The following is a 25320-nucleotide window of genomic DNA, read 5'->3' as shown; positions in this document are numbered from 1 at the left end:
AAGTAAAAAATGATCCTACATAAGGATTCCCTAAACAGTGACTTCTTTCTTTTTTTCTTTTCATTCACACACAAACACACACATATACACATACGCACACTATTTTTCAGTAACCTGCTGTGCCTTTTTAAAACAGGCGTGTGGACCAATCGAGAACCTGATGTTTTTCTGGATGTGGCTCTGAAAATGGGGGTTCCCAGGAGGAACATCTTGTTGGAGTCTGAGGCTACGCTTCTTCTTTAAGTCCTTAAGGAGAGCAATATTCCAGGTGGGAGATCTCTAGCTGTGCCTGCAAATTATTGCTATAGTATTTTACAGAACAAAGGAAGCAGCAGAGTATGACTACCTGCTATACATTGAACCTCTTGCTTAGTTATCCTAGTTGTCTCAACTTCACAAATAGATACCTTTCTCAGTTATGGTTGTGCAATTGACATTGTTTTTCTCTCACAGCTCCCAGGGTGATCCTTGTGCAGCAGCCCTTCATCTAGCGAAGATTTATTCCACCTTTCTGCATCTTTCTGGGCTATTGCAACCTTACCCGAGTCGGACATCTTTGAATACCCTCACCCCGCTGTTGCAATGCTTCTGATCTCATCTGCTGCATGCTTGGTACTGTCATCCCTTAATGCTATCACTGTGTGATCAAGATGGAGTCCTGTTAAGTTTTATGTGTTGTTTCATGTATGTTTTTTCATTGTTTTGTTTTTTTTATGGTCCTGTTGTCCAGGCTCGGTGGAGAGAATTGGGGACTATCCTCTTAAAGGCTTCCATTTGGAAAAGCAGCACCCACCCAGTGTCCTGTCAGCATCTTCCAGGCTGGCCACAGCTCCAAGTAAACAACACACACCGTATTTACTGGTGAAAAGTGTGCAGTTATACATTAAGTCAGTGTTTCAGTGATTTCTCTAGAGATCCAAATCAATTAGGTTTTTCATCCCATACTACTGCAAGTGTAGTGTAGTGATTGATTTTTAGACTTAATTTAGTTACCCATTATATTTACTGTATGTTGAGGCCTATATTAGCAGAGAAACAGACAAAAATTTTGGATATTACTCAATACACAAGGAATTCATACTTGTGTACCTTGCTTGAGAAAAAAGTCTGGAAAAAAAATGTTATTTCCGTGCCCAAGGACAGTTCACTCAAACCATTTTTTCCTAAAGTTAGAGACATCACATCATTTATCACCCCCAAATTATTTGTAGCTCTGCTTATGGCCATGAGCCAGAAATGAAACCCTATTTAGGTTCAACAAATCACGTAAAAATAATATGGGTGAGCAAAGTTAGCACTAAGAATACATGGTTAATGGTACGTGGAAAAGCATCATATAGAATGACTGTAAGGTCGTTATGGCTCATTAGGGCAATCTTCATGGCTACAGGTAATGTCATTATTTTAAAAGCCACAAGGAGTCAGCAATTCATAGGAAATAGATTGATAAAATAGATTATAATGTTGAACTTTATATTAAGAAAGCCCCAGTGTTAGAGCAGTTAATGGCATCAGATGTATTGACACATGTATGTGTGTATGTACGTGAATTTCTCGTTCCAGAGAAAATTGTATGTGAAGTATGAAATTTGACTTCTGATCTGTCTGATCTGTGCCCCTTCATAACTGCATCTAAAAATATATTTTATATGCCAACATTTGAATTAGGTAAGAAGAAAATAAAACAGATTTACGTCACCCTTTATAGAATGTAGACTATATGAGATGTGGATATGTACCCACACATACACATATACACAGACAACCACAAACCTTTTTGTAACTTAAAGTGTAAACAACAAATACCAGACTGTCTTGACAAGCCGGTAATGGTTGAATGGGATTCCACAGAATCATGACGCGTCAGTAATTATCATTCTTCCTTGGAAGTGCTTTATTTACATTAGACATACCTGCATGTAGTAATGCTAGTTTGACTCATTCAATGCGGCCTTTAGTGAAAGAAAGAAAGAAAACATTTTTGTGAGATCCTATCTCTGCATACCATGTCCCTGGCTTGCTACACACCCTGATGAGCACTGATCAGTGTAGCTCATACACTCTGCAGTTTGTGTCAAATGCTGCTGTGTTGAAAAAAGCCTAAATGGAATGAAAGGAGCATACCTAATGTGTCAATCATGAATAGTTAAATCTTCCACATCATATGTGACGTCTCCTGGTTCCATGGATTGGAGCATCGCTAAATTTAATTGACTTTCTGGAGGAATTTTATCAGGGACCCACTGTACTTGAAAACCGGTCCAGCAACATTTGCGCAAGGAAGGTTATGCAGGGATAAATGTTGTAGTTGCTGATGAAGCTCTTGATAGCAATTCAACTGAGCTTGTCCTGCCTTGTCCTGTTTCCAACGAATATCGTTTGTTTATCATGCCATGCAGTACAATTTCAACATAGTCATTAATCATGTCACCAGGAAAAGGAAACAAAGAATTCATTGGAAATGTGGATTATTCAGTCATTTTCCCCATCAGGTTGCATTATGACACGTTGTCTCCTTTCTCTTATTCTCTGTACTTGTTGTTTATTACTGATAAAATCAGTGCAGTTTCAATCAACATTGATGTCCAGCTATTTCTTTTTGATCTTTGTTAACTATTTGTGACCTCTAGAGAATAAAGTCCCCTATCTTATAATGATAAGTGAACATAAAAACATCATCCTTATCACACTGTCAGAACCTCAGCGCCTGACTTTGAACACACAGCGATTATCAAAAAGCTATAAATGAAAATATGTACCTTCAGTTTGTCTTCAGGCATTGCAGTAAAGATTCCCAAGATTTCTCCCATTTAATCCAAAAATTCAAGTTGTTAAAAAGCTTTTTTTTTTTTTTTTTGCATGTATAACAGAAAATATTTCATAATTTCCAGCCTTTAAGAAACAATTCCCTGTGCACCATCAACACTGCTTGTATCATAGTCTTAGTGAGGAAAGGCAGTCCTGCTCTATATATTAACATACAAACATATAAAAAATATTTTACCAAAATGAGTGTTACACCGGACAATCCCAAAATAAATGTAACAGTTTTCTATCTATCATAAAGTAGAGACCCTCAAGAGTACGATTTTGGTAAAATTACTTATGAATAGTGGAAACTATTAATTGCTTTGAACTGTAGCAACCCATATGTGGCGTTTGCTGATCAATTATGGGTACAAGAAAGTGCTAATTCCCATATTTTCTCAGACATAGTCATTCATTTTTTGTCCCCAACATCATTGACAGATACAGAATCTAGAGAAGATGAATTAATTTTTATAGTATTGCTAAAAGTAGCATAACTAAGGATTATGCTAAAAGCACCTTATACCGTATTCAGGTAACCTTTCCAATTCATGAATATAAAAATAGAATTACACATAATTTGCAAATGTGGTGGAAGGTTTGCTCTTCATTTTAGTTGACTTTCCACCTGGATCAGACCTGTTGTCTGATGTTTTTCTATTACATAGAAGTTTTTTTCACTGTAGGCAGTGCTGACATTAGCCATGCAGATTTTGGCCAGAGTACTGAACTTCAAATCCAGGTCCAGGTCCAAGTCTGGGTCAAAGGGAATATCAGGGATGGAAATGGCATCAACCTCAAAATTGGTCTCTATGTCTCCTTCCTCAGCATACACATGAGGGGCGTAATCACCCAGCTCCTCTCCTGGTGCCTGGAGAGTGTACAACATCTAGTATACAGATGACAAAAAAAGAAAAGGATGGAATACAGTGGTATTAGAATACAATAGAACTTATAAATGATTAAAATACATTAATAAAAAGAAACAGCATTACTCATTACCTTATTTAGTACTTTGAGCAGGATTTCTTGTTGGATAGCATCAGTTCTTTGATATTCAGAATAGTCACTGTGTCCCATCCAAGCCTGGGAAGTCAGAATAGATAGTTTGATGAATTCAGTTGTTTTAAATAACTTACAATCATTTGTAGTTTAACTGTATGGATATGTGAGGGAAAGAAATCACAGGAAAAGAGGTTATAGTTTAGATTGCAGTACCCTGCCAGTAGAGTTTCTATGCTGTCTCGAGGCCATGGTCGATGATACATCCATTGACTGCAAAATTAAGCATTTCGCTGATGAATAAATACATTGTGGCAACTTTTGAAATATGATAGAATTGAATGAACTGCAAAATTTCATGGCTGGGTAAAATTATTGACATCTGCTTCTTTAAACTTGATTGAGCATTAGTCAGTTTCAATAATAATAATATATAAATATTTTTTTCAGTACCCTATGCATATTGCCGTAGGTAAACCTTTGTTCCATTAGGCTTCTACTTTGGGACAGGTGGCTTTTTGAACAGTCTTGTGATGCTCCACTTACTGATATCACCTGGGGGAAAAAAAACATGTTGAGACATTACAACACATCACTTTTGAAATAATTCTAATTAGTCTCCATTTGTCACTACAACATAATATAAGAATAATGTTAAAGGATAAGGCTGGCGATATTCTATATATTCTAGTTGCCAACAAATCTTATGAAAAAACCAAAACCAAATTTACCATCCTATCCGTGGCTTCCATTCCTGAGCTTATTTGGTTCGACTGAAAACATAAATAAAAAGAAATGTCACCTATAACAAGGGTGTGGCTTACTGCTTTTGGACAACAATGGAGGTCAATGGCACAGAGAAATAAGCTATATCATATGGTGGGTTTTAAGGGCCAAAACCAAATATATAAATACACAAATAATTGTATAATGAAATGCTTAAATAAATATATAAATGTTAATGTATTTGTGTATTTATACATTCATTCATTTGTATATTAAATTATTTATGTACTTATTCATTTATTCACACATTTATTTATCTATTTATATTTTTTTTTTAAATTTATATATATACATTTATTTATCCATAGTGTAAGTTGCTGCAGCGAAATAAATAAATGTCTCAACTTCATCCCTTAAAAATCAGGGGGCGGGTTAAAGCCTGATTGGTGAATGAACAGTATAACAGACCCAGCAGGATCTGGGATCGTGAACATAGCTTCATTCATTTCTATGTCAGTCAGGGCCGATATCATTTCAGTTCGTTCAGCGAAGCGCTCAATCAGATGTAAAAAAGCAACATATCTACCATTGTGGCATGCAAGATTTCATTAAGATCCATCCTGAATTAGGCAAAAGCAGTAGATTCAAGTTCAGCCACCAATTGCAGGGCAGAGTCCACCCCCAGTCAGTCAGTATGCATATAAATGAATAAATAAAAAAATAGATAAAAATGTGTGAATAAATGAATAAGTAAATGAATTAATATACAAATAAATAAATAAATACATATACAAATGTGTATATATGTGTGTGTATATATATATATATATATACACATATACATACATACATACATTATATATATATATATATAATAGATATATATATATTTATAGATAAATAAATACACAAATTTAACATATTTAACATATATATAATAATAATAATTTCTTTACCCTATGCAAATAGTCCCCTTGATCTTGCCCTATTATGAATTCAGTGCCGTGTATTGCTGTCCCAGATGCTGGCATAGGGATTAACTGCAAAAAAGTAATTTCAAGTCAAGTTATCACCACACATCAGTAACTGAAAAAAAATTGATTAGTGTCCATTTTTTCATTATACATAGCAGATTACAAAAAATGTGTTTTATAAGGGTGTTATTAAGTTCATCGAGAGTATATCTAATATTTACAGTATATCAGTATACAGTATACGTACCCGCCTCATTTGGCCTGGGTATATATTTGTTTGTTTCTTGCCGCAACTGTGTCCTTGGTTTAGCTCAAACATCACCTGTTTAAAATTTTAAAACAGATTTTTTTTAATTTTTTTTTTTTACAAGTCACAGTTTTAGTTCCCTTATTTTGCAGACTAAATTCCTTCTGCTGTAAAATGCACACCTCTTAACAATCAGAAAAAAAAAATTCTAATAGACTGGAGCACATTTAACTTTTGACCTTAATATTCAACTTGAAGAAAAAGAAAAAACAAATAGTCTGTATTACCCTATAGTATGACTCAAACACAGATAATATTGTAACAAAAGTATTTACTTTGCAGTCAGTTCCAGGCTTCTCAGTGTTACATTTAATCAGATGTTGTCCTGAACTGTCATCTGGGAAGGGTAAGGGTAAGGGTCTCTCACATGACACCAGAAAAGCCAAAAGTAGAAAACCTGGGATACAAAGAGCACACACGCAGCTCAAATCATACAGAATAATGCCCTAAATAAGGCTATTATTTTTTACCTGAGGAAGAGCACATGAACAAAATTTAAAACTCTATTATATTTATATGCATTGTATATATTTTATATGTTGTTTTTTTTTCAACTTTCAAACTCCAAAATAAGGTGTTCTTAATCACTAATCCGTTTATTATGGGAATGCCGCCTACCTGCAAATAGTAGCATGCCGAAAATAATGACTACAAATGCTCCTCCTCCTGGTTCGGAGCCAGTAACTTTGCGGACGTGACAGTTTGGCCTCGCTGCATCTAAGCAGTCACACACAGTGACTGACAGGTTGTGGACAGCAGTTACACCCTGACGGTCAGACACTTCCAGCAACAACTCATGGTATCCTGAATGAACAGTGTTCTCTTTCACCAGGTTGACTGAGTAGCCTGCACATACAGAATGTCGGTTAAAATTCATTGTGACATATTGTATAAACTAGACATAGACTTGTGAGTTAAATAATCTTGGCTATGCTTTAACCTCAAGTGCTCACCTTTATCAGGGTCAACCTTCCACTTGCCCTGAACATCACCACTTAGCTTGAAGAAGAAAGGTCCACCATAAGGATCTCCATCCGGGTCCAAGGCTGTGATGTTGGCCAGAGAGGACCCACTAGATTGGCACATGTCAATTGTGCTTACAGTCAGGGATGGAGCATTATCATTCTCATCGCTAATAAAGATGTTGAGCGTTGCAGTGCCTGTCATTGGAGGTTTACCTGGTGACAAAAAAACATGTATTGCAAGTTTTCAGTAATGTGATTAAGAGATTGTGATTTAAAACATATAAAATATGTAAATAGTCATCCATTACTTACCATCGTCAACAGCATATATTGTGACTTTATAGATATTGTCTTTCACAAAGGATGACTCTCGGTCTATGATCTTTAATGTGGTTATTGTTCCAGTCACAGGGTCCACTGTGACCCAGCCAGCTGGATCCTCTCCTTTCATGTATCTGAAACATACACGCGCTGTGTTAGACATTTTCAGTTTATTTATTGACGTACTAATTTAGAATCTTGTTATCTTTTAAGATGGACATGTGGCTAGTATGTTCATGACTTACACAAAAGTGTTTGCACTCTTGACATCAGGGTCTCTAGCTGTAAATGTCTCCAGGTACAGTCCCGCAGCAACATTCTCAACCAGTTTAATTTGTTTGTAAGGTTTGTCAAAGATTGGAGACTCATTGACATCCTCGACAGTAATTGTCACAAGGAGGCTGGTTAAACCTCGTGCCTGCCCTGTCAAAGACGCACCACCACTAGTGACACCACTAAAAGTGATTAATTTCCAAAGACCAGTGGCGCTGCGACTCACCACTTCACATGAGAAATAAGGGATGTCATTCTCTACAATGACAGTCACATTCTTCTCAGCACCGTCTTCATAGTTCAGAGGCTGTAAAAAAAGTAAATATTGAATGGTTGTTTGAGACAAAGATTGAAATTCATGCCACAATGTATCTTACCATCACATACCACAAGAGTACAAAAAGCCATAAAGTAAATAAGAAAATGTTATAGTAGTAGATGGTAGTCTGCAATTTCTGCAATGTAGTACTAAAATCTAGAAATATGTATTAATTACCACATCCAAGAATATTCCTTTAAGTCTCACCCCCTCCTTAGGATGTGTTAGCACTGCTAGTACACATTTTGTCAGAGGCTAAAAACTTAAAAGTGCAAAACAAAGATTTGTTTTGATTTTCGGAGAGTGAATTTATGAGGTTCACTGATTTAAAGAGAATAATGTCTGAAGGAAAAATTAGAGGCTGAAATGGATGCATATAGGATGTAGATGTTGATAAAATTAATACTGCATGATATCTGAAGGGCAGACATCAAGTACTGTACAGCATATTCAGGACTTGAAGTCCACTGTAAACTGTGACTGAAAGTGCGTATTATATCTGGTTCTTTTTTTCTCTAATGGTTTTTGAAGATACTAAATTGCACTGATGTTCTAAGAGTTTGTGATGTTCTGATGCATTTTTTTAAATACCTTTTCCACATACAGTAGTCCCTCATTTGTCTCAAGATCAGTAGTGATTCTGAAGTTGTTGTTTGTGTCTCCTTGGATTTGATATTTCACTCTCCAGGCTGCTGTGCCTTTGGTGTCTTCGTCTGTAATTTTCAGACGTGAAACAAGGACATTTTCCTGTCCTTCTTTAACTTTTCCAGGACCCTGGGGTGCAAAATAAATGAAACCTTTATTATGAAAAGAGACAGTTGTATTCTAGACAACAGCTGCTGCTGCTTGCCTTACTTGAGGTAATTGAAAGAAATACAGTGCTTGCTCACAGTTTGTCCTGTGATCACAGGAGGGTGGTTATTTCCATCTTCTACATTGATTATAACAGTGCAGGTGCTTGAAAGTTTTTGTGGTTCTCCACGATCTTTGGCCTCTACTAAAATGGTGTATTTCTCTGCTTTCTGACAAATTAAAAAGATGCAGGTCAAATGCATTTGTTTTAGACAAGTTATTTTAAATTTAAAGGCAGAATGAGTAGGATTTGTCGGTTGCAGTTTGTAAATACAACATTCAAAGTTGGTCTCTCCTCCCCGGCTCAATGACACCAGAAGCGCATGCCCCCTGACTGTAGGGCTGGACGATATGAGCAAAATCTCATATCTCTATATAGGTCATTTCATATCCTGATAACAATGCCTATCTCGATATAACGCATTTTTAATTCAATGCGTAAATAGTTGGTCCGTCCCCTCCATCTCCCACCGCTGTCTGTCCATCCTTTGTGTGGATTAAATTAAATTACTCTTCTTGGCTTTTTACTCCCAAAGCTTTTATTGCACTTACAGCAACGTAACAAGTGTAGTTGTCGTCAACTCCAGTACTTCACCTGCGTCACTGTCTCTCCTGTGTGTGCAGCACACGCACACAGAGGGCTCAGCCCCACGCGCGGTGAATCGTAGAGAGCAGAGGAGAGTAGCGTGACCATAAATGACAGCAAAACGCAGCAGAGACTCTCACACTGAGCTGAAATTAAACAAGTGCACATAAATTAGGTAAATAACATAAGTCATTTACGGTCGCTGTCTCGCTGCTTCTCTGCTTCTCTGCTTCTCTGCTCTTTCTCAGCATGTGTGCAGTGCAGCAGTGTAGAAACAGAGCAGTAGAGAGTTGGAGAGTTGACAGCAACTAAACTCATTATGTTACTGGAAGTGCAATAAAAGCTTCATGAGTAAGAAGCCAAGAAGAGTAATTTATCGATGTAATCCATGCAAAAGATGGACAGACTATAAATAACGAAAAATGTTGCCAATAGACAAAAATAAAAAAAATATTAAACAATAGACATTTTTCTCTCGTCACACGATATATATTGTCATATTGCACAGCCCTACCTGACTAATAAGGTCCCCCATCACTACGTGTTTATAGAGTCCTGACCTCACACCTTGTGCGCTGTTATTTGCTAGGGGCTATGCACCCACTGCCTAAAGGCTGACACCCAGAAATGTCCCAAACACAGCAAAATAAGAAAATACAGGCAGAGGGCAGGGTCTCTGCAGATACAGACACCGCCACACACATCTAGTGGGTCATAAGTGATGATTGTGAGGGATTATTTTTGTATGAGTCTATACTTTTTTTTTTTTTTTAAGAAAATCCTACTCATTCTGCCTTTAAGGAGATGAAAGTGCCAAGATCAACAGATTATATTTTTTTGGTTTGAGAATCATGCCATCAAGCAACGACTCCTCTCACCTCATGGTCCAGACACCCGTAAAATGAAATGGTTCCAGTTTGAGCATCAGCTTTCTGGGTTATGTAGAACTTCAGGTCTTGTTGCTGAGGAATGACTGAGACTATTTTCAAATCAAACATTTTATTAATCTTATCGGAGTCGTCATCTTCTGCTTTAATGGTGATCACTTCAGTGCCTGTCAGCATCAGAAAAAGTTTTTTGTTTTATTATATTTTTGGCCATTGTGACTTGCAGAACAATTTTAATTTGTGTAAATTACCACTTTATAATAATAGTTGTAGAGATTACATCAGGAAATTACCTTGTAATGTGGACTCTTTTATGGTGACCTCGTACATTTTACGGTCAAACTTTGGAGGGTTGTCATTTGCATCTTTAACTATTATCTCGATGCCCAGCTGTGTGTCCAACAAATGATTCTCTCTATCAAACGCCTGAAACTTCACCTGTGATGCAAAAGCAAAACAATGCAAAATAATTAAACCCTCCACCATTCTCCACTGCCCAATTACACACACACACACACACACACACACACACACACACACACACACACAAACATCCTTTATGCTTTCCAGGAGGTTGTTGTAACAATGCCATTTTAGTGAACTCCTTCTAACCTCAAGAGTTTGGTATTTCTCATAGTCCACAGGGCCATGGACAGTAATCTCTCCTGTGAATTCGTTGATTCGTAATATTCCTAAGGGTTCCTCATCAACTCCATGACCACTTATCTTGAAAAGGGTGAGGTTATTCTCTTTTTTTATCTGTAGGGAGTCAAAACACAACAGCAGCAACTTTTGTAATAATCTTTCTGCATCATAATTATGTGCTGTTCATAACCATGCATTGTGATTCTTTGATACTCACATTGCCCAGATGATATGGGTAAGGTTTTGTATTGCCTTCATCAATATTAAAGGACTCTATGATCCAGTTTCTTTTTTGTCGCTGCAAAATTTCTGAAGTAGACCGGTGGACCCCCAAACACTGCACAAAACAAACATTGCATTACAATTTGTATGTTACTATTATTATTTATAAACACTTTAGTTTTTATTTGTATGCATTACAGCTCTAACAGAACACCTCTGTATAGGTCAAATGGATAAGATGTAACCTGTTAACTGACATAACCTGCATCTGCTGCAATGGTTCTTATTATGATTGAGCAAAATTTTTAGAATAATTGATAAATATTGGATTTGTAACTTCTAAATTGCTATACTTTTATAGCAGTTCTGAATATTTACAATCAGAAAAAAGAGCTCCCATTTGTATATTGTTCTTTCAGTTTATTGATATAAAATTTTACCTTGCAGGTTAAAATAATAAACCTGTATGTCCTCATTTATGTAATAATGTCATCTGTTGGATGTAAACATAGTTTCTAAAAACAATCAGTCATGTTGGAATTTAAGGCAGAACTATGTGTGAGTAAGCTTAATTCTTCTGTCCAGAAAGACTGCCACAAAAAATAAAGTAAGTCCTTACCAGCATCATGAAAAAACTTAAGTATATTGTCTCCATTCTGTATCCAGATGATGAGTTGTTATAGATATTAGTCCCTCAGATAATAGACTATTCCTTAAATACACTTGAGTCCAAGCACGACTGCATGCCAGTGCGGGCATTGGCTGCAGTATACCTGCGAGTGGGAGGGCCTACGTCACAACAAATTACCTCACATGAGCCTTACAGGATCCTAGCTGAAAGCTGAGACACTTCACAGCAGCTAGATGTGTACAAACTATTGTGTGTGTGTGTGTGTGTGTGTGTGTGTGCTTCACAATGTGCAAACTGGTAAAAGAAAGCAAGCATGAATAAAACAACACAGATCACAGTCAAATAAATAAAATAAATTAAAATCACACAGATGCAACATAAGAAAAAGTTAATCTCAATGTAGGTTTTTTAAGGTGAATATTTTTATTTTTATTTTTTAGGTGTTTTAAAAGCAGTTAGCTTTGCTGGAGTAGGTTTTAAATGTGCTTTAAAAGCAGTTAGCTTGCTAGCAACTATAGAGATCCAAATTGTTTGACATTAAATGAGCAAATAAAACTTTCTGAGCTATATATTCAATGAATAAACACATATTACAAACAAAACATATTATATAAAATATATGATACATTTCATGATATAATATATAATATTATATAATATATACCATTGAATTTTTAAAAATGATACATTTTAAATGCTTAATATTATGAAATGTTATTGCTACTTCTTTTCAAAATAACACAGTTTATTGCAGGTCATTTCTATTTAACTCAAGCATTTTTAATTCTAAATCTAGTTTTAGTCTGTTTAAATTTTACAAAACAAAAGAACAGAGCCATGTGATTGACTCTTGCTTTGGTCTGAATGAGCAGACAGCCTGTGGAAATCAAAATGACCTGCACTAAACTCTGCTACTGTTAAAAAACGACGATCAAATAAGATTTCATTGTATTTGATAGTGAACACTGTGGTTCTCCGTGAACTTCAGGCAAGCTATGCTAAAGCCTCAATGTACCACAGGTATATGTTGTATTTTATTTAATGGGATCATGTACAGTATGAAATATAAATGTTGACATTTGATGTACTGTGCCAGATTTAGCTTCAAGCTAATTTTCATCTGCAGTCCCTTACAATTAAAACATATAACAGCACAATAACAAACAGTACAAAGCAAAAAACACACAGAACACATCATACAAAATACAAAACTACACACAATAGCACATCACATACACCCCCAATGGCAACTAGAAATTAATAATGTAAACTTGTCAAATTAAAAGAAAGATTATTTGCGTTAATGAGAAGACCATAGATGAAATTTAGATTCAGTGGTTACAGAGCTGAGTGGCTTTTAGTAGATTTTTTAATTTGGTTTTGAACGTATTAATGGAACTACAGTTCTTCATATAATCAGGTAGGGCATTCCACTGAGTTGTGGCTTTCACAGAGAAAGCTGACTGCCCAAATGTAGTGTGACAAAATGGTATGGTACAATTTTGTACAGAGGATATTCTGGAGGATCTAATAGAACTTACTGAGCAAGTGTTCAGAAAGTCACATAGTGGAGGATGGACCAAACCATTTAAAATTTTATAAACTAGGCACAAATTTGAGAATAATCTAAAATTCTCAAAGCTTAGTAAATTGAATTTCTCCAGTACCCTACAGTGATGGAAATGCATTGGCTTTTTGAGTTTTTTTGTATAAGGACTCAAGGTTTTATGGCTGTTTCTCCAGCCTGCCCCCAACATGTGATGCAATAAGACATATGGGAAAGAATCATAGCATGCATAAATCTTGGCTGCGTCCAAAGAGACAGTTTCTAACATGTCTAAAATTTGCTAAGTTGTACTTTATGGTTTTAACTGGTTTTTTTTTTAACATGTTTCTTTAAGTTCAAATTTGGATCCAATGTCACACCAAGATATTTAAAATCAGTGACTATGTCAGTCTTTTCACCTTTGATGAGAATATCAGCATTAGGAGGTTTGTTCCATGGTTTTAGAGAAAAACATACCTTTTGACTTGTTTACATATAGGAGCTTATAGGTTCAGCCTTGGTGTGTACAGAGTAGACTACATTGCATGTATGTGTGTGACTATTATTATTTATCATTATTATATTCTGCTCAAAAAAAACCTGAAGCCTATTTTCATTTTCAAAGCCAAGTTTCTCACACTTTTGGTTTAGTGAGCTTGTGTCGGGGCATTTTTCTGCTCTTGTAAAGCCCATTGAGATAGCATCAGACTACACAAATAAATTTGTCCTGACTCGCTTTTTAGTTATCGTCATCGATCTGGCTTTAGGACTGATTTTGTCCTCATTGTTATTCCCTTAAAACATATGAATTGAGCACAGTTTTGGGACAGTTATACCAACACAATTAGCAATTGATTTTATATGAGGGCATTTTTTTTCTTTTAATACAGCACACATGTTAAATTTGGGAAAGTATTCCTGCCTGTAGCAGTTGAGACTGGATTCTTTTCCTGATAAAAATTAGACATGGAATAAAATATGCTTTATTTCATGCAGTTTAATACAGTTTGGCATGGCACTTTCTTTATAAAATAGAGAGAAAAACTTTGTTTTTATGTGGATAGGAATTAAATATTGAAGAGATCGGATATGGAAAAAACTACAAATGTCAATCAATCAATTACAGCAATAAAATGGCATTTTATTCATAAAGATTAAATAAAGACTTTGTTCCTTCTGTGATTAGTTGACAGTAGACTTACTAGAGTTACTAGTAGAGTTACTTTGACTTACTTTCATGCTCTTGTGTTTTTTAGTGTTCGTCAACCCTTTGTTTTGTTTATTGGTGCTTGCTTATATTTGTTATTTTCAGTTCATCGTTGTGTATCTCATTTGTTTTAAAAAGATCATGTGTTTTGTCTGTATTGTTTGTGATAGTACTGGAAATATGCTGACTGACAACAAAATTACCCTCAGACTGGCCTCCCGTCTGTGAGTTCCATAAGCTTTGTTTGCTATAATATGAAGAAGCGTTTTTTGGATGTGTCTCCATAAGATGCCATACAGAGGAATGTTTCACCACCTCTGTTATGCACTTTTATTACTACATACCATTTGAGCAATTTGCAGCAGAAACAGAAATGAAAGGCTCAGAGATCACTTGTAGTTGTAGACAATAAACAAGCGATAAGGCTAAAAACAGAACTGTGGTATAATATGTTTTTTTATTATGTATATAAGAGATAAATTATACATTAAGATAACAAATTTGCTGATTAGATTTGTGGGCATAAATCTACTGAGCCCACGTAGTTCATTATTGCTCCACTGCAACAGTGAGAATGACTCATATATCTAATGTACGCAGGAAATCAAAGGAAGCGTCGTATGTCACATGAATCATTTTAGTTGAGTGAGTGAGACACTCCTGCCAACATCGTACAAACCTGGGTGGGACATTTTGCAATAAAGAAAGGCAGTTCCAAACCATTTACGAGCAGTCCTGATGCTATCACTTCTCAGGGAAAAAGATAAGAACTGTAAATGGACAACACCCAACAAACCTGGGTCAAAACCTAGTACATGGCTGGACCGTGTATGAAATTTGATTTGTACATTGCCTGGTTACCATCAGACATGGACATTGCAGCATTTTTAAAATGTTTGTTTTTGTGTAAGTTTAAGTTTATTTATTTGTACTGCACTTTTCATACTGTATTTGTAACTCAAGGTGCTGTACACATATGTGTACAGCATATTAATAATATTATATATATTTATATATATTTAATTAATAATATTATTTCACTTACCCACAACCTGAAAAATAGTTTTAATGCAGTAACTATCAAGTCAATCATTAATGCTGAGTGTAAACAACCCCAATACAGTGTGTTGCTTGTGTGAAACGTGACTGTGTCCGCGGACCTTCTGCGGTTTGGTGCTCTCAGTGTCGGAGCCTCTGTGTGAGATGCTTCGGTCGGTAAATGTGTGTTTTTGAAACTTATTTTGGGGCTACGTTCCCTCTCAGTCTTGCAGAGAATGAGCTACACTCGGGTCTAACAGGCACTCAGTCTCGTTGAGAGCTTGGGAACATGACTGTAAACACTCCCTGATGATGTAATAGATACTGTTTGCACTGAACCATTTTTCTGGGGAAACTCCCACACTCAGCTATCCGACCAGTGGTGTAACTTCATTACTCTCTCAGTCACTCACTCACTCACAGACATACGGGGTTAAAGGGCTGGTTGGCAAGTTTGTGGTTATTTTATTATTACTTTCTGTGCTACACTTAAAATGTATTATGTACATTAATCAGAAAACAAGCTCTGCTACCGCCTTTCAGCCAAAGCTACACAAGGATCAGAGAGGCAAAACATCAAAACATATCACACAGGCTGAAGATTGTTTTTGCACTGACACAGGGAGTTGTTGATATCAAATGTAAATTTGCATATTACTCTCTGTGTTTTACCTCTTTGCTGTCCTGTTGCTGCACAGCTGTATCTAGTGTGACAAACAGTTTATCTGAATGGTTCTTTATGATTTTGTTATTAACAACTTATGCAATAAACGTATAAAACAAAAATGAAAGTACAAATTTCTACTAAAGTAAATATGTTACATATGATGATGATGATGATTTTTTTTATTATTGATAAAACATCTTCACTTCCATATTGCTGTGGATTACGGATCATTTTCAGAGCAAAGCCGCGTGAAGTCTGAACAATGAGCGGACTCTATAGAAGTCCACAGAAAGTCTGCTTAAGGTGGTCTCCCTTGGGGACATAATGGAAGGTGGATTTGTACATCCTGCAGCACTTGCAGACTTCCCAGGAATGCAGCCGAGTCTGCAAGTCTGCAAGTGCTGTCAAGTGTGGATACTGGGATTCAGCCTTACTCTCCTCTCCTTCAGCAGGCATTTACCCTTTTTTTTTTCTTTTGGTTTTGCACTTTCAGCACCTCCACAGCAAATACTGTAACCCACACATATATGCATTGCCTTCATTGCTGACCTATATACACGCACTCCAGCCTTATGTTACAAATTGCGGCTCGGTTGGTTGAATTAGACAGTCAGTGTTATTGACCAATGTGGTTAGTGACTAATTTGGTTTGTGAATGCTAAATTGAGTTTAAGCACTTTTTAGCTGTGTAAATTGCCTTTAGTATTTAGCATTGTGGATTATTTTTGGGAGCATCATGCAAGTATTTTATGTAGTTGTGTAGTATGCAAACCCATTTCTTTTGAAGAAGGACGGGTTCACAATAGTCAGGTGCCCAAATGAACATTGAAATAGGTTTTTCTTGCCGTCATTCCTCCTGTTCATACTGGCCATTAAAATATTCCATCACAAGTGAAAATTCAATGAAAACAGGCCTCCTTCTGTGCAAAAATGTTTTTAAGTTTATCTGAAGCTAATATGAAATCGTCCAAATTAGTCAAATCAAGTAGATATCTTTCAATTTTACAGTCTTTTTAGTGCCAAAGTCCCTCTTTTTGTTACTATACTTCCACTGCAGCTCAACAGGGAAACACTGTCCAAGGAAACAGAAAGAGGGAAATTTATGCTAAAAAGACTGGAACTGTGGCAGATACATTGAAAGCACATTTGAAGGGGATCTTTTGATAGCCAGTATGAACAGGAGGAATGATTACAGCGAGGAAAACCTCTTTCAGTGTTCATACGGGCACCTGACTGTTGTTTTAAAACAGAGTTGAAAAGTTGTCAACCTATCCTTTAAGGTCAGCACTGGTGTATGTAATTGGTGACTATGGACACATTTTAGTTTGTAGGGGCCATGTATCCCCTCTGTAGGCTGATGTGGTTGATCTCAACCAGTTTATTGTTTTCACTTTAGTGTGACAGAGAATGTGGGTAAGGACAATGGGCCTCATGCAGAAACCACTGGTATGTAAGAGATTTGTTCTTAAGAGGTACATACAAGTGATTTAAGAAAATTTGTGGCATTGATCATTTTTCTCAATAATTTTACAAGTGGTCCAGACCTGTCTTACAAGTCATGAATAGATCATCTCTGCCTAACCTATATATATTACTGTACACTAATGAAGCCTTTCAACCAGAGTATTTCACACAATTGTAGGCGGAAGCGCCTCGTTCCTGCCCGCATCACTGTTGTGCTAACAATGACTGTAAAGCGCACCCTTCTGTGTAATATTGCTTAGTTGTGACATTGATCAATTTTCTCAGTGATTTTATGAGTGGCCCAAACCTGTCCTACAAGTCATGAATAGATCATCTCTGCCTTTCTTCACAAGGGCAGAAACATTTGTTTCAATTGTAGGCTACTTGTATATCCGCAGTGACAATAAACATCTTGAATCCTGCTTAATTAATTTAGAGTTTATATTCTGTTGACCATATCATCATCCTCATGGCTGCCAATTTACTCAAATGGAGCCTAATATGGCAATTTTAGGGACGTGGATTACGCTATTGATAACATCGCATGAACACACACCTATTCATGAACAGTTGACATTCATCAGGCTAAAATGAGCCATTTATGACAAGTTCTGGCAGTCAAGAGAGTTTGGTGAATCTGATTTGGAACACTCATACGAGCAAACCTCACGGAAAAAAGCCTGTCTAATGGCCTCTGCACAGCCAACATGCCACAGTGGGAGGATCTGAAGGGTCTGGCGGTGCTAAGAGGAGTGAGAAGTTTTGAGATATAAGTAGGGGCAAGCTGGACCTGACAATGGAATTTACCTGTTTGTTGAAATTTAGGTCACTATGTAGGTGGAGAGGTTATTGAGGTTCTGAGTAATAACAGTGGTATGATGTGGGGGGGCCAAAGATTATGATCTCTGTCTTGTCCTCATTTAATTGAAGGAAGTTATGGGCTAACCAGTCTTTAATGTCTTAGAGACAGTTTTGTAATTTAGTTACATCAGCCTGATTTTGGGAATTGTGGGGTAGGTAGATTTGAGTATCATCTGCATAACAGTGAAAAGTGTTTGTAATGAGTTTGGATGATTCTTCCTAATGGGAGCATGTAAAGACAGAAAAGAAGAGGACCTAAAACTGAACCCTGAAATATTTGCAGGTGTGGAGGATGAGCTGCTGATGGAAACAGTTGATATTCTGTTTGAAATGTAAGAGTGGGACCAATCAAGGGCGGATCCAGAGAGGCCCGACCCAGCGTTGCAAGCAATCCAGGAGAATTGTGTGGTCAACAGTATCAAAGGCTGCACTGAGATCTAGAAGAATTAAGATGGAGCATTTACCAGCATCCACAGCACAAAAGGGTGATTAAAAGGACTGTGCCTGTGGTTAGAGAACTGTTAAAATCATTTTATAAGCTTTGTTGGAATTACATCATGCTGACAGCTAGTAGGCTTCCTGCCTGCAATTATGCAAACAAGCAGGGGTAAAGAGACAGGGTGGAAAAGATTAAAAACAGGAGAGTCCTCAATAGCTAGTGAGAAATATTTGACCTAATGCTGTCAATTTTATTTATAAAAAAATCCTTAAACTGCTCACAGCTGATTTGAATTTGTAGTGCAGCAAGCAGAGAGGTTAATGACAGAGTTTATCTAAACAGGATCCTGGAGTTATGACTGCTCTTAGTGATGATATCTGAGAGGTATTTTGCTTTGGCATCTTTAACAGAGGATTGGTACTTAATGAGAAGCTCCTTATAGATGTCATAGGAGACATGCAGTCCATCCTTTATCCATTTATGCTCTGCTCTCCGGCAATCCCTTCTTTTAGAGCGTGTGGATTCATTCAGCCAGGGATCTGCTTTTGTCTTTCTAGCTCTAGTCTTAAAAGGGGCAGTAGAGTCTAGGATAGACAAACAAGACTTATGGGAGAGGTCTATTAGTTCATTAGTATTTAAACGGGTAGCAGAGGATTCAATAACTGGGAATGTGGAATCAGCACTATAGGCACTGGAAAACAGGATGGGTTTGGTAGAGTTGATTATATGGGAGTGAGTTGTGGCAGGCAGTTTTGGTATGGATAGAGGAAACTGAGTGTCAAATAAAATAACCTTATGGTCAGACACACAGATGTCACATAGAACACAATTGCTAAGCGAAAGGCCATAGGAAAGGACTAAGTCCAGAGTATAATTTTTAACATGTGTTGGGCAGGTCACAGATTGCACTAGGTTAAAAGAGTCAATAAGATGCAAAAAATCTGTAGCCAGTGTATTGGTAGGACAGCAGACATGTATATTAAAATCACCTAAAATTAAAAGCCTGTCATATCTTGATATGACAACAGAAAGGAGCTCAGAAAATTCACTAAGAAGGTAGAGAAGGCACCAAAGGAAGCAGGGGAGCAAGTTAAAATATTCCTAAAGATTACAGCAACCCCCCCCCCCCAAATATCTGTATTTAGCCAAGTTTCCGTGACGAAAAACATATCCAGCTTATTAGAGGAGATAATGTCTTGACATATAAATGATTTATTTGATAGGGACCTCACATTCAGTAGGACAACTCTGGTTGGGATTTGAAGAGATAAACTGATTGGTTTAATAATGATTAGATTTTCAGAATTGACACCTCGGCTCTCTGGCAGGGCAGGAGGGGCAGCCAGTGGCACAGACTGGTGGTGAAGGAGCTAAAGGAGAGGGTACTGGGGGCAAAGAGAAACAATTAATAATAATGTTTTCCTGTGACTACTTGTTGCTAATCCTGACAGGGATTTTAAAAGTGTCATTTTAGGATAAGAATACAATAATGTTTTTGCATGAGGCCCAATATCTAGGGAGCATTTCCCTGGTTCCCTTAGGGTCACCATTTTTCTGGTTGCCTTTTAGTTCCGGTGGAGTCAGTGCATAAGTATCCTCCACAAGTATCTGTAGGAAGACAGGGGTTAGGAACTAGTTAGCTAGTTGGTATGATTAGTTAGATAGGGCTGGGCTCTATTGTGGCATCCTTGATTTCACCATTGCTCATGTCCCAGTGTTTCTTTGTGGGGTTTGTAACCATTCTAAAAGTAAGAGCCTTTGTCTGGTCTTGTGTGTTGCATTGTTGACTAGGCTCAGACCTGGTATGCCTCCGAGAACTTGATTTAGTAGGTGAGGAACTAGAATAACTGGCAATAAGGACTTTGTTAAGCTTAACGGTTTTGTTGTGTTTGTTGAGCTCTTGGTTTAGCAGCTTTGTTAATAAGCAGTACAGCTCATGATTTGCTTTTGTTTTGTGTGAGTTGTGTTGTAGCTAGGTAACGTCTCTTGCGTATAGGCATCTTGAGATGTTTGGGTTGGCTAGTGAGATTTTGTTTTAGAGGAACCTTTGGGTTTTCTACTTTTTTAGTGCTTATTTGGTAATTCCAGTTTTATTAGGTTGCTGGAATTTTGTGAAGGCAGAGCATTTTTAATTATTTGCTTTGTCAACATTTTGATGTGTACTTTCGGGTCAGTGATTGAACCTCATTCCATACTGACCATATTCCTCACTATTATCTGTTCCTCACTTTCCTGTTACTGCAAAGACCAAACTGCTGTGTTGAGATAGGTTTAGTCTTTATACCCTTTATATATATATATATATATATTAATATTAATTAATATATATATATATTAAAAAGGGTGTCCATCTCTTCTCATCAAATCTTTTCCATGCATCAGTATGCATCAGTTTTTTTCATGCAGCTGTTGCTTGCAATTTATCTGCATCGATTGCTAGTAGGTTTCTCGCTCTTAAAGTGCTCCTCATGATTTCAGGTTGTTGGGTGCGGGGAATTGGAGCTGAAGGCTGTCTGTACCTGAGATAATTGAACCATTGGCAAAACATCAAAACATATCTCAAATGAAATCAAACAGGCTGAAGATTGGTTTTGCACTGACACAAAGAGTTATTGATATGAAATGTCAGACAACTCAGGTGGTTTAGTTCACCTGGGCCTTCCAGGTAAGAAAAAGTTGGCCCATGTACTCTTTCTCTCCCTCTCTACAGCTTACATTCACCCTGCACAATCTCCTTTTTTCTTTTGCACTTTCAACACCTTCATCACCTTGTGTTGTTAGTCTGTGCTGTTTATTTGTTAATTTATTGTGGAACTCCACCGTAGAGTCCAAAACAAATTTCCCCATGGAGACAAATAAAAAAATATCTTGACCTCTACAGCACATAACACACACATCCATGTATTGCCGTCACTGCTGATGACGCTGAGCTATACACACTAATGTTTTGTGTTGACTCATGCGTTGAGTCCCTTGTCACACATTACATTAATCAAAAAACAAGTTCTGCCAAGGGAGGCAAAATATCAAAACATATCTCAAATAAAATCACCCAGACTGAATATTGTTTTGGCTCTGACATAGGGAGTTGATGATAGGAAATGGACATGACACAAACATCATTTAGACATGTAGTCTTTATACCTACACCATAGACCGATGCTGTCATCAGTTTTGAAAAGAGTTCTCAGGCACTGGCTCAAGTAAACTACACAATACTAGGTGGGATTATCGCAGGAATTATATGCGGGGTAAGAAAACAGTCGCTTCAACTGAGCTATCTACCCTCCTGACAAGCTGCATGACATTTATGCTGCCACCACTCCCTCGCTGACAACCTCTCCCTCTTCTGCAATTCATGTCACGATCTTTGGGTTCAGTTAGTAGTGTGCAAGTGTAAAAAAAGAATTTAATACAAGTAATTACAGGGATTAAAAATGAAACTGTGATGTTATATTATAGTATCGTCCTACATAGAATTGTACTAATTATACTGTAACACCCCTCTCCCCCACACCTAATACTAGTAAAAAGATTTTGCCCCAAAGATCTCCACCACCATATCTGTTAGTAATGGCAAATATTTAACCCAAATACCACATTTCACTTTGTTTTACTAATGGAATACATGTTTAAAACAGAGGCAAAAATCATTATTAAAAAATAAAGCACGACAGGAGTTATTTAGGAAACATATACAGTTGTTGAACTATGAAATATCTACAGATTTTCCACAGATACATGTGTGTCTTGACATATAATACTGACCTTACAAAATCACCAGAACTAGAAACGACGTGCTGTTAAAAGCACTGAGACATGGCAGTAATCACTCTTAAAATAGCAAAGTAAAAACCAAGCACACCCAGTCGCTGTCAAAACAAAACATTTCAAAACAGCCAGTGCATGACAGTTTGGGCAGTGCAATAATTCCATCCGCAAGCAAGCAAAATACAGCCTTTACTACATAATTCTTGTTTCGTGGATAGATGCCAGTATACAATGCCTGGCTCTGAATATATGAGATGCTTAAGTCCAAAATGTACCCAAAAAAAGTAAAAAATCCAACCATTGTGGTATATATTTTCTCCAAGGTTCCAGTGAGATCAGTCCATAATCACAATCACAAACAAGAAGTGAAGAGAGACTTGCTTGGGAAAAAAAACCCAAAACATCCCAGTTCAGCTTTGCCCTTCAAAGTTGTATGTTTTTTTCTTGAATTGTCTGGTTACAGATGGCTCCCAAGGCCTTGAACTTTGGCCCCAAATCATCCAGAAACTGAACATCATCTCCCAAATTGCTGAGTGACAGTTCGTCCAGTGACTGGCATTTGCTGCCCTGTCCCTCGTAGGCATATTCATAGGGTTGGTACACCGGGTGGTCTACATGGTTTCCATCAATCGTTTGCAGTCTCTGCGGAATTTAGGAGTTAAAAATAGATTTCATTACCTAAAAACATCTAAAAAGACATTCAGTCTAGGTGTATAATGTTATATTCATGGCACTTAACTTATTCTTTCATTTCTTTAAAAAAAAAAAAAAACTCAGTAATTTTATCCTCATCCATGTTATATACATGAAGATTAATTTAATCCAGTTCACTGCAGCAGGATTGTGGTCTGTCCGCCAATTAGTGCAGCCAGTGCAGTTTATTGAATAATCACGCATTCATGTACTAAACCTGTGTTTAGCTCTGTGTGGTGTGAGACAACATCTCTTACCCTGTCGATGTGATCTGCAATGTGTTGATTTGACCGCAAGCTGAAAGAGCGTTGGTACCTTGATGAGCTTCCCTGTTAACAGCAAGGAGGATCATACAGTATAGTCAAAAACAGTATATAGTCAAAATAATATGCACTGTATATACAGAAGAAAGTGTATACAATTCAATCAAAGAGGTTTATACTTTATATAGGAACTTAATGATTAGTTAATCAATAGAAATTCATTTGCAAAATTAATAATTTTAGCTTTGGTTATTTTTCAAACAATCTTTCAAGTAAAAATTGCAAACATTTGCTTTCTCCAGCTTCTTAAATACAAATATTCATAGTATTTTATGAATATTTGTCACATATAATAGTAAACTGAATATCTTTGGGTTTGGACTGTTGGACAATATGAGCTATTAGAGACTATCATATTGGAACAATGATAGGAATATTTGACTATTTTCTGGCATTCTTAAAAATCGGAAGACTAACCGATGATAAAGCCCTATATTTGTATTTTACTACTTACTAAGAGATATTAAAATGAATGAAAAGCACCACTTACCTGGTAGGTATTTGTCCTGGTATTTGCAGTCCACGTAGAGTACTGAAATAAAGGAAAGTAACACTGATTCAGTCCTCACTAGCTTTACTTGATTTTATCTGGAGACGTGTGCGTAATACTGCTACATGCTTATTGACAGTTGCTGTATTTGTGAAATTTTTCTATCATTTATAAAATATAAATGAGGGTTGATTGAAATATTAGTGTGTATTTGAATGTATCTGTGTAAGTTATTTCTTTTACTCTGCTAGATTTACATTGCTGCTATATTTTTAATGTGCAAACAAATACACTAAAATTTATCAACATATGCATAAGGATAGACAATTATTAGACACATGTACCATGTTTTCATGCAAATAATTTATCATGAAAAAATTGCAAAAATAAAAAATTCTCCAAAATCTCTAAATAATTTTAAGAAATCTGCCTGTCGATCATGTATTTTTTAAATCAGTCAACAGGTTTTTCAGATGTCTTCAGATTAACACTCAACAAAGGGGACCGGGAAAAAAACTCCTGCTGATACTCAGTATGTGTTTCACAGACAGTAGAAAACAGGTGCTGCTCACGTAACATTAAAATACAGGTTGTGGCACCCTCTTGTGGATTCAAGCAAGCATTCTCTTCAAAACACACCTATCAGAGCAACAGAGCTCACAAATACAATGTTAAACTCACTCATCAGAGGCAGTTATTGTAAACACAGCTGTAACCACTCACCATGGTCTGCCCTCCATGGCTTCGGAGAGTTTCTCTTTGATGCTGCCTGCCCGCTGATACCATGTTAGAGTTAGTCTGTAGGGACTATACGTTAAGGTTAAATCAGGGTGGAAGAGCATAGTAGAGGACAGCAACAAGCTGTATATTTTTAGGTCATATTTGCATGCACCACAAGACACTTGTTTGTTTATTCAGTCATTTAAGTCCTGCTGTTATAAACATTCCTCTAAATCTTCATAGTCGTTTGTCTTAAAGAAGCTCAAACACATAAAGGAAACATAAATTATTCAAAGTCCTGTTACTCACCTGCATGAGCCCTGCACTCTTGTAGGCATTCATGTCCTGGGTATTTACTGCAGGCATCTGATACATCTTGTTGAAAAGAGCAAATTAATAAAGCTTTATCACAAGCATAGCCTAGTAAAATTATTTTTGTCTGTGGCATTTAGCAAAGCATTCAAATAAATGTTTGAAAAGGGAAATGTATTTGCAAGATCAATTTATGGAAAAAAACAACTCCTTAAATTTATACTGTATGTCTATTGGTATATCAAAAAACTCACGTTCAAAGGCTACTACA

At 36.7% G+C, this 25320-nt stretch overlaps 2 protein-coding genes across 5 annotated transcripts in view; one reads left to right on the top strand and one right to left on the bottom strand.

Annotated features, from left to right (window-relative positions):
* Window positions 1-25320, top strand: part of zmp:0000000926 (ataxin-1-like) — an 89546-nt gene that overhangs the window by 1765 nt on the left and 62461 nt on the right. For all 4 annotated transcript variants that reach the window (XM_042407966.1, XM_042407964.1, XM_042407963.1 and 1 more), the window contains exons 2-4: window positions 137-268; window positions 454-612; window positions 731-835. The gene's annotated coding sequence lies outside the window, so the exon portion shown is untranslated. The remainder of the gene's footprint in view (window positions 1-136; window positions 269-453; window positions 613-730; window positions 836-25320) is intronic.
* On the bottom strand, window positions 3416-25112 carry LOC121895716 (cadherin-2-like). The gene is made up of 15 exons (XM_042409139.1): window positions 25047-25112; window positions 23462-23533; window positions 22973-23153; window positions 11609-11676; window positions 10883-11002; window positions 10314-10779; window positions 10012-10187; window positions 8586-8717; window positions 8287-8469; window positions 7365-7683; window positions 7095-7253; window positions 6771-6995; window positions 6404-6663; window positions 4357-4365; window positions 3416-3697 (listed from the first exon to the last, which is right to left on the bottom strand). Exons 1-15 carry the CDS (start codon window positions 25110-25112, stop codon window positions 3416-3418), a joined length of 2718 nt encoding a protein of 905 aa, XP_042265073.1.

Source organism: Thunnus maccoyii, chromosome 4 (assembly GCF_910596095.1).
Source record: "Thunnus maccoyii chromosome 4, fThuMac1.1, whole genome shotgun sequence".
NCBI lineage: Eukaryota > Metazoa > Chordata > Actinopteri > Scombriformes > Scombridae > Thunnus > Thunnus maccoyii.
Note: the sequence above shows the minus strand (reverse complement) of the source record. Positions and strands in the feature narration are given on the sequence as shown.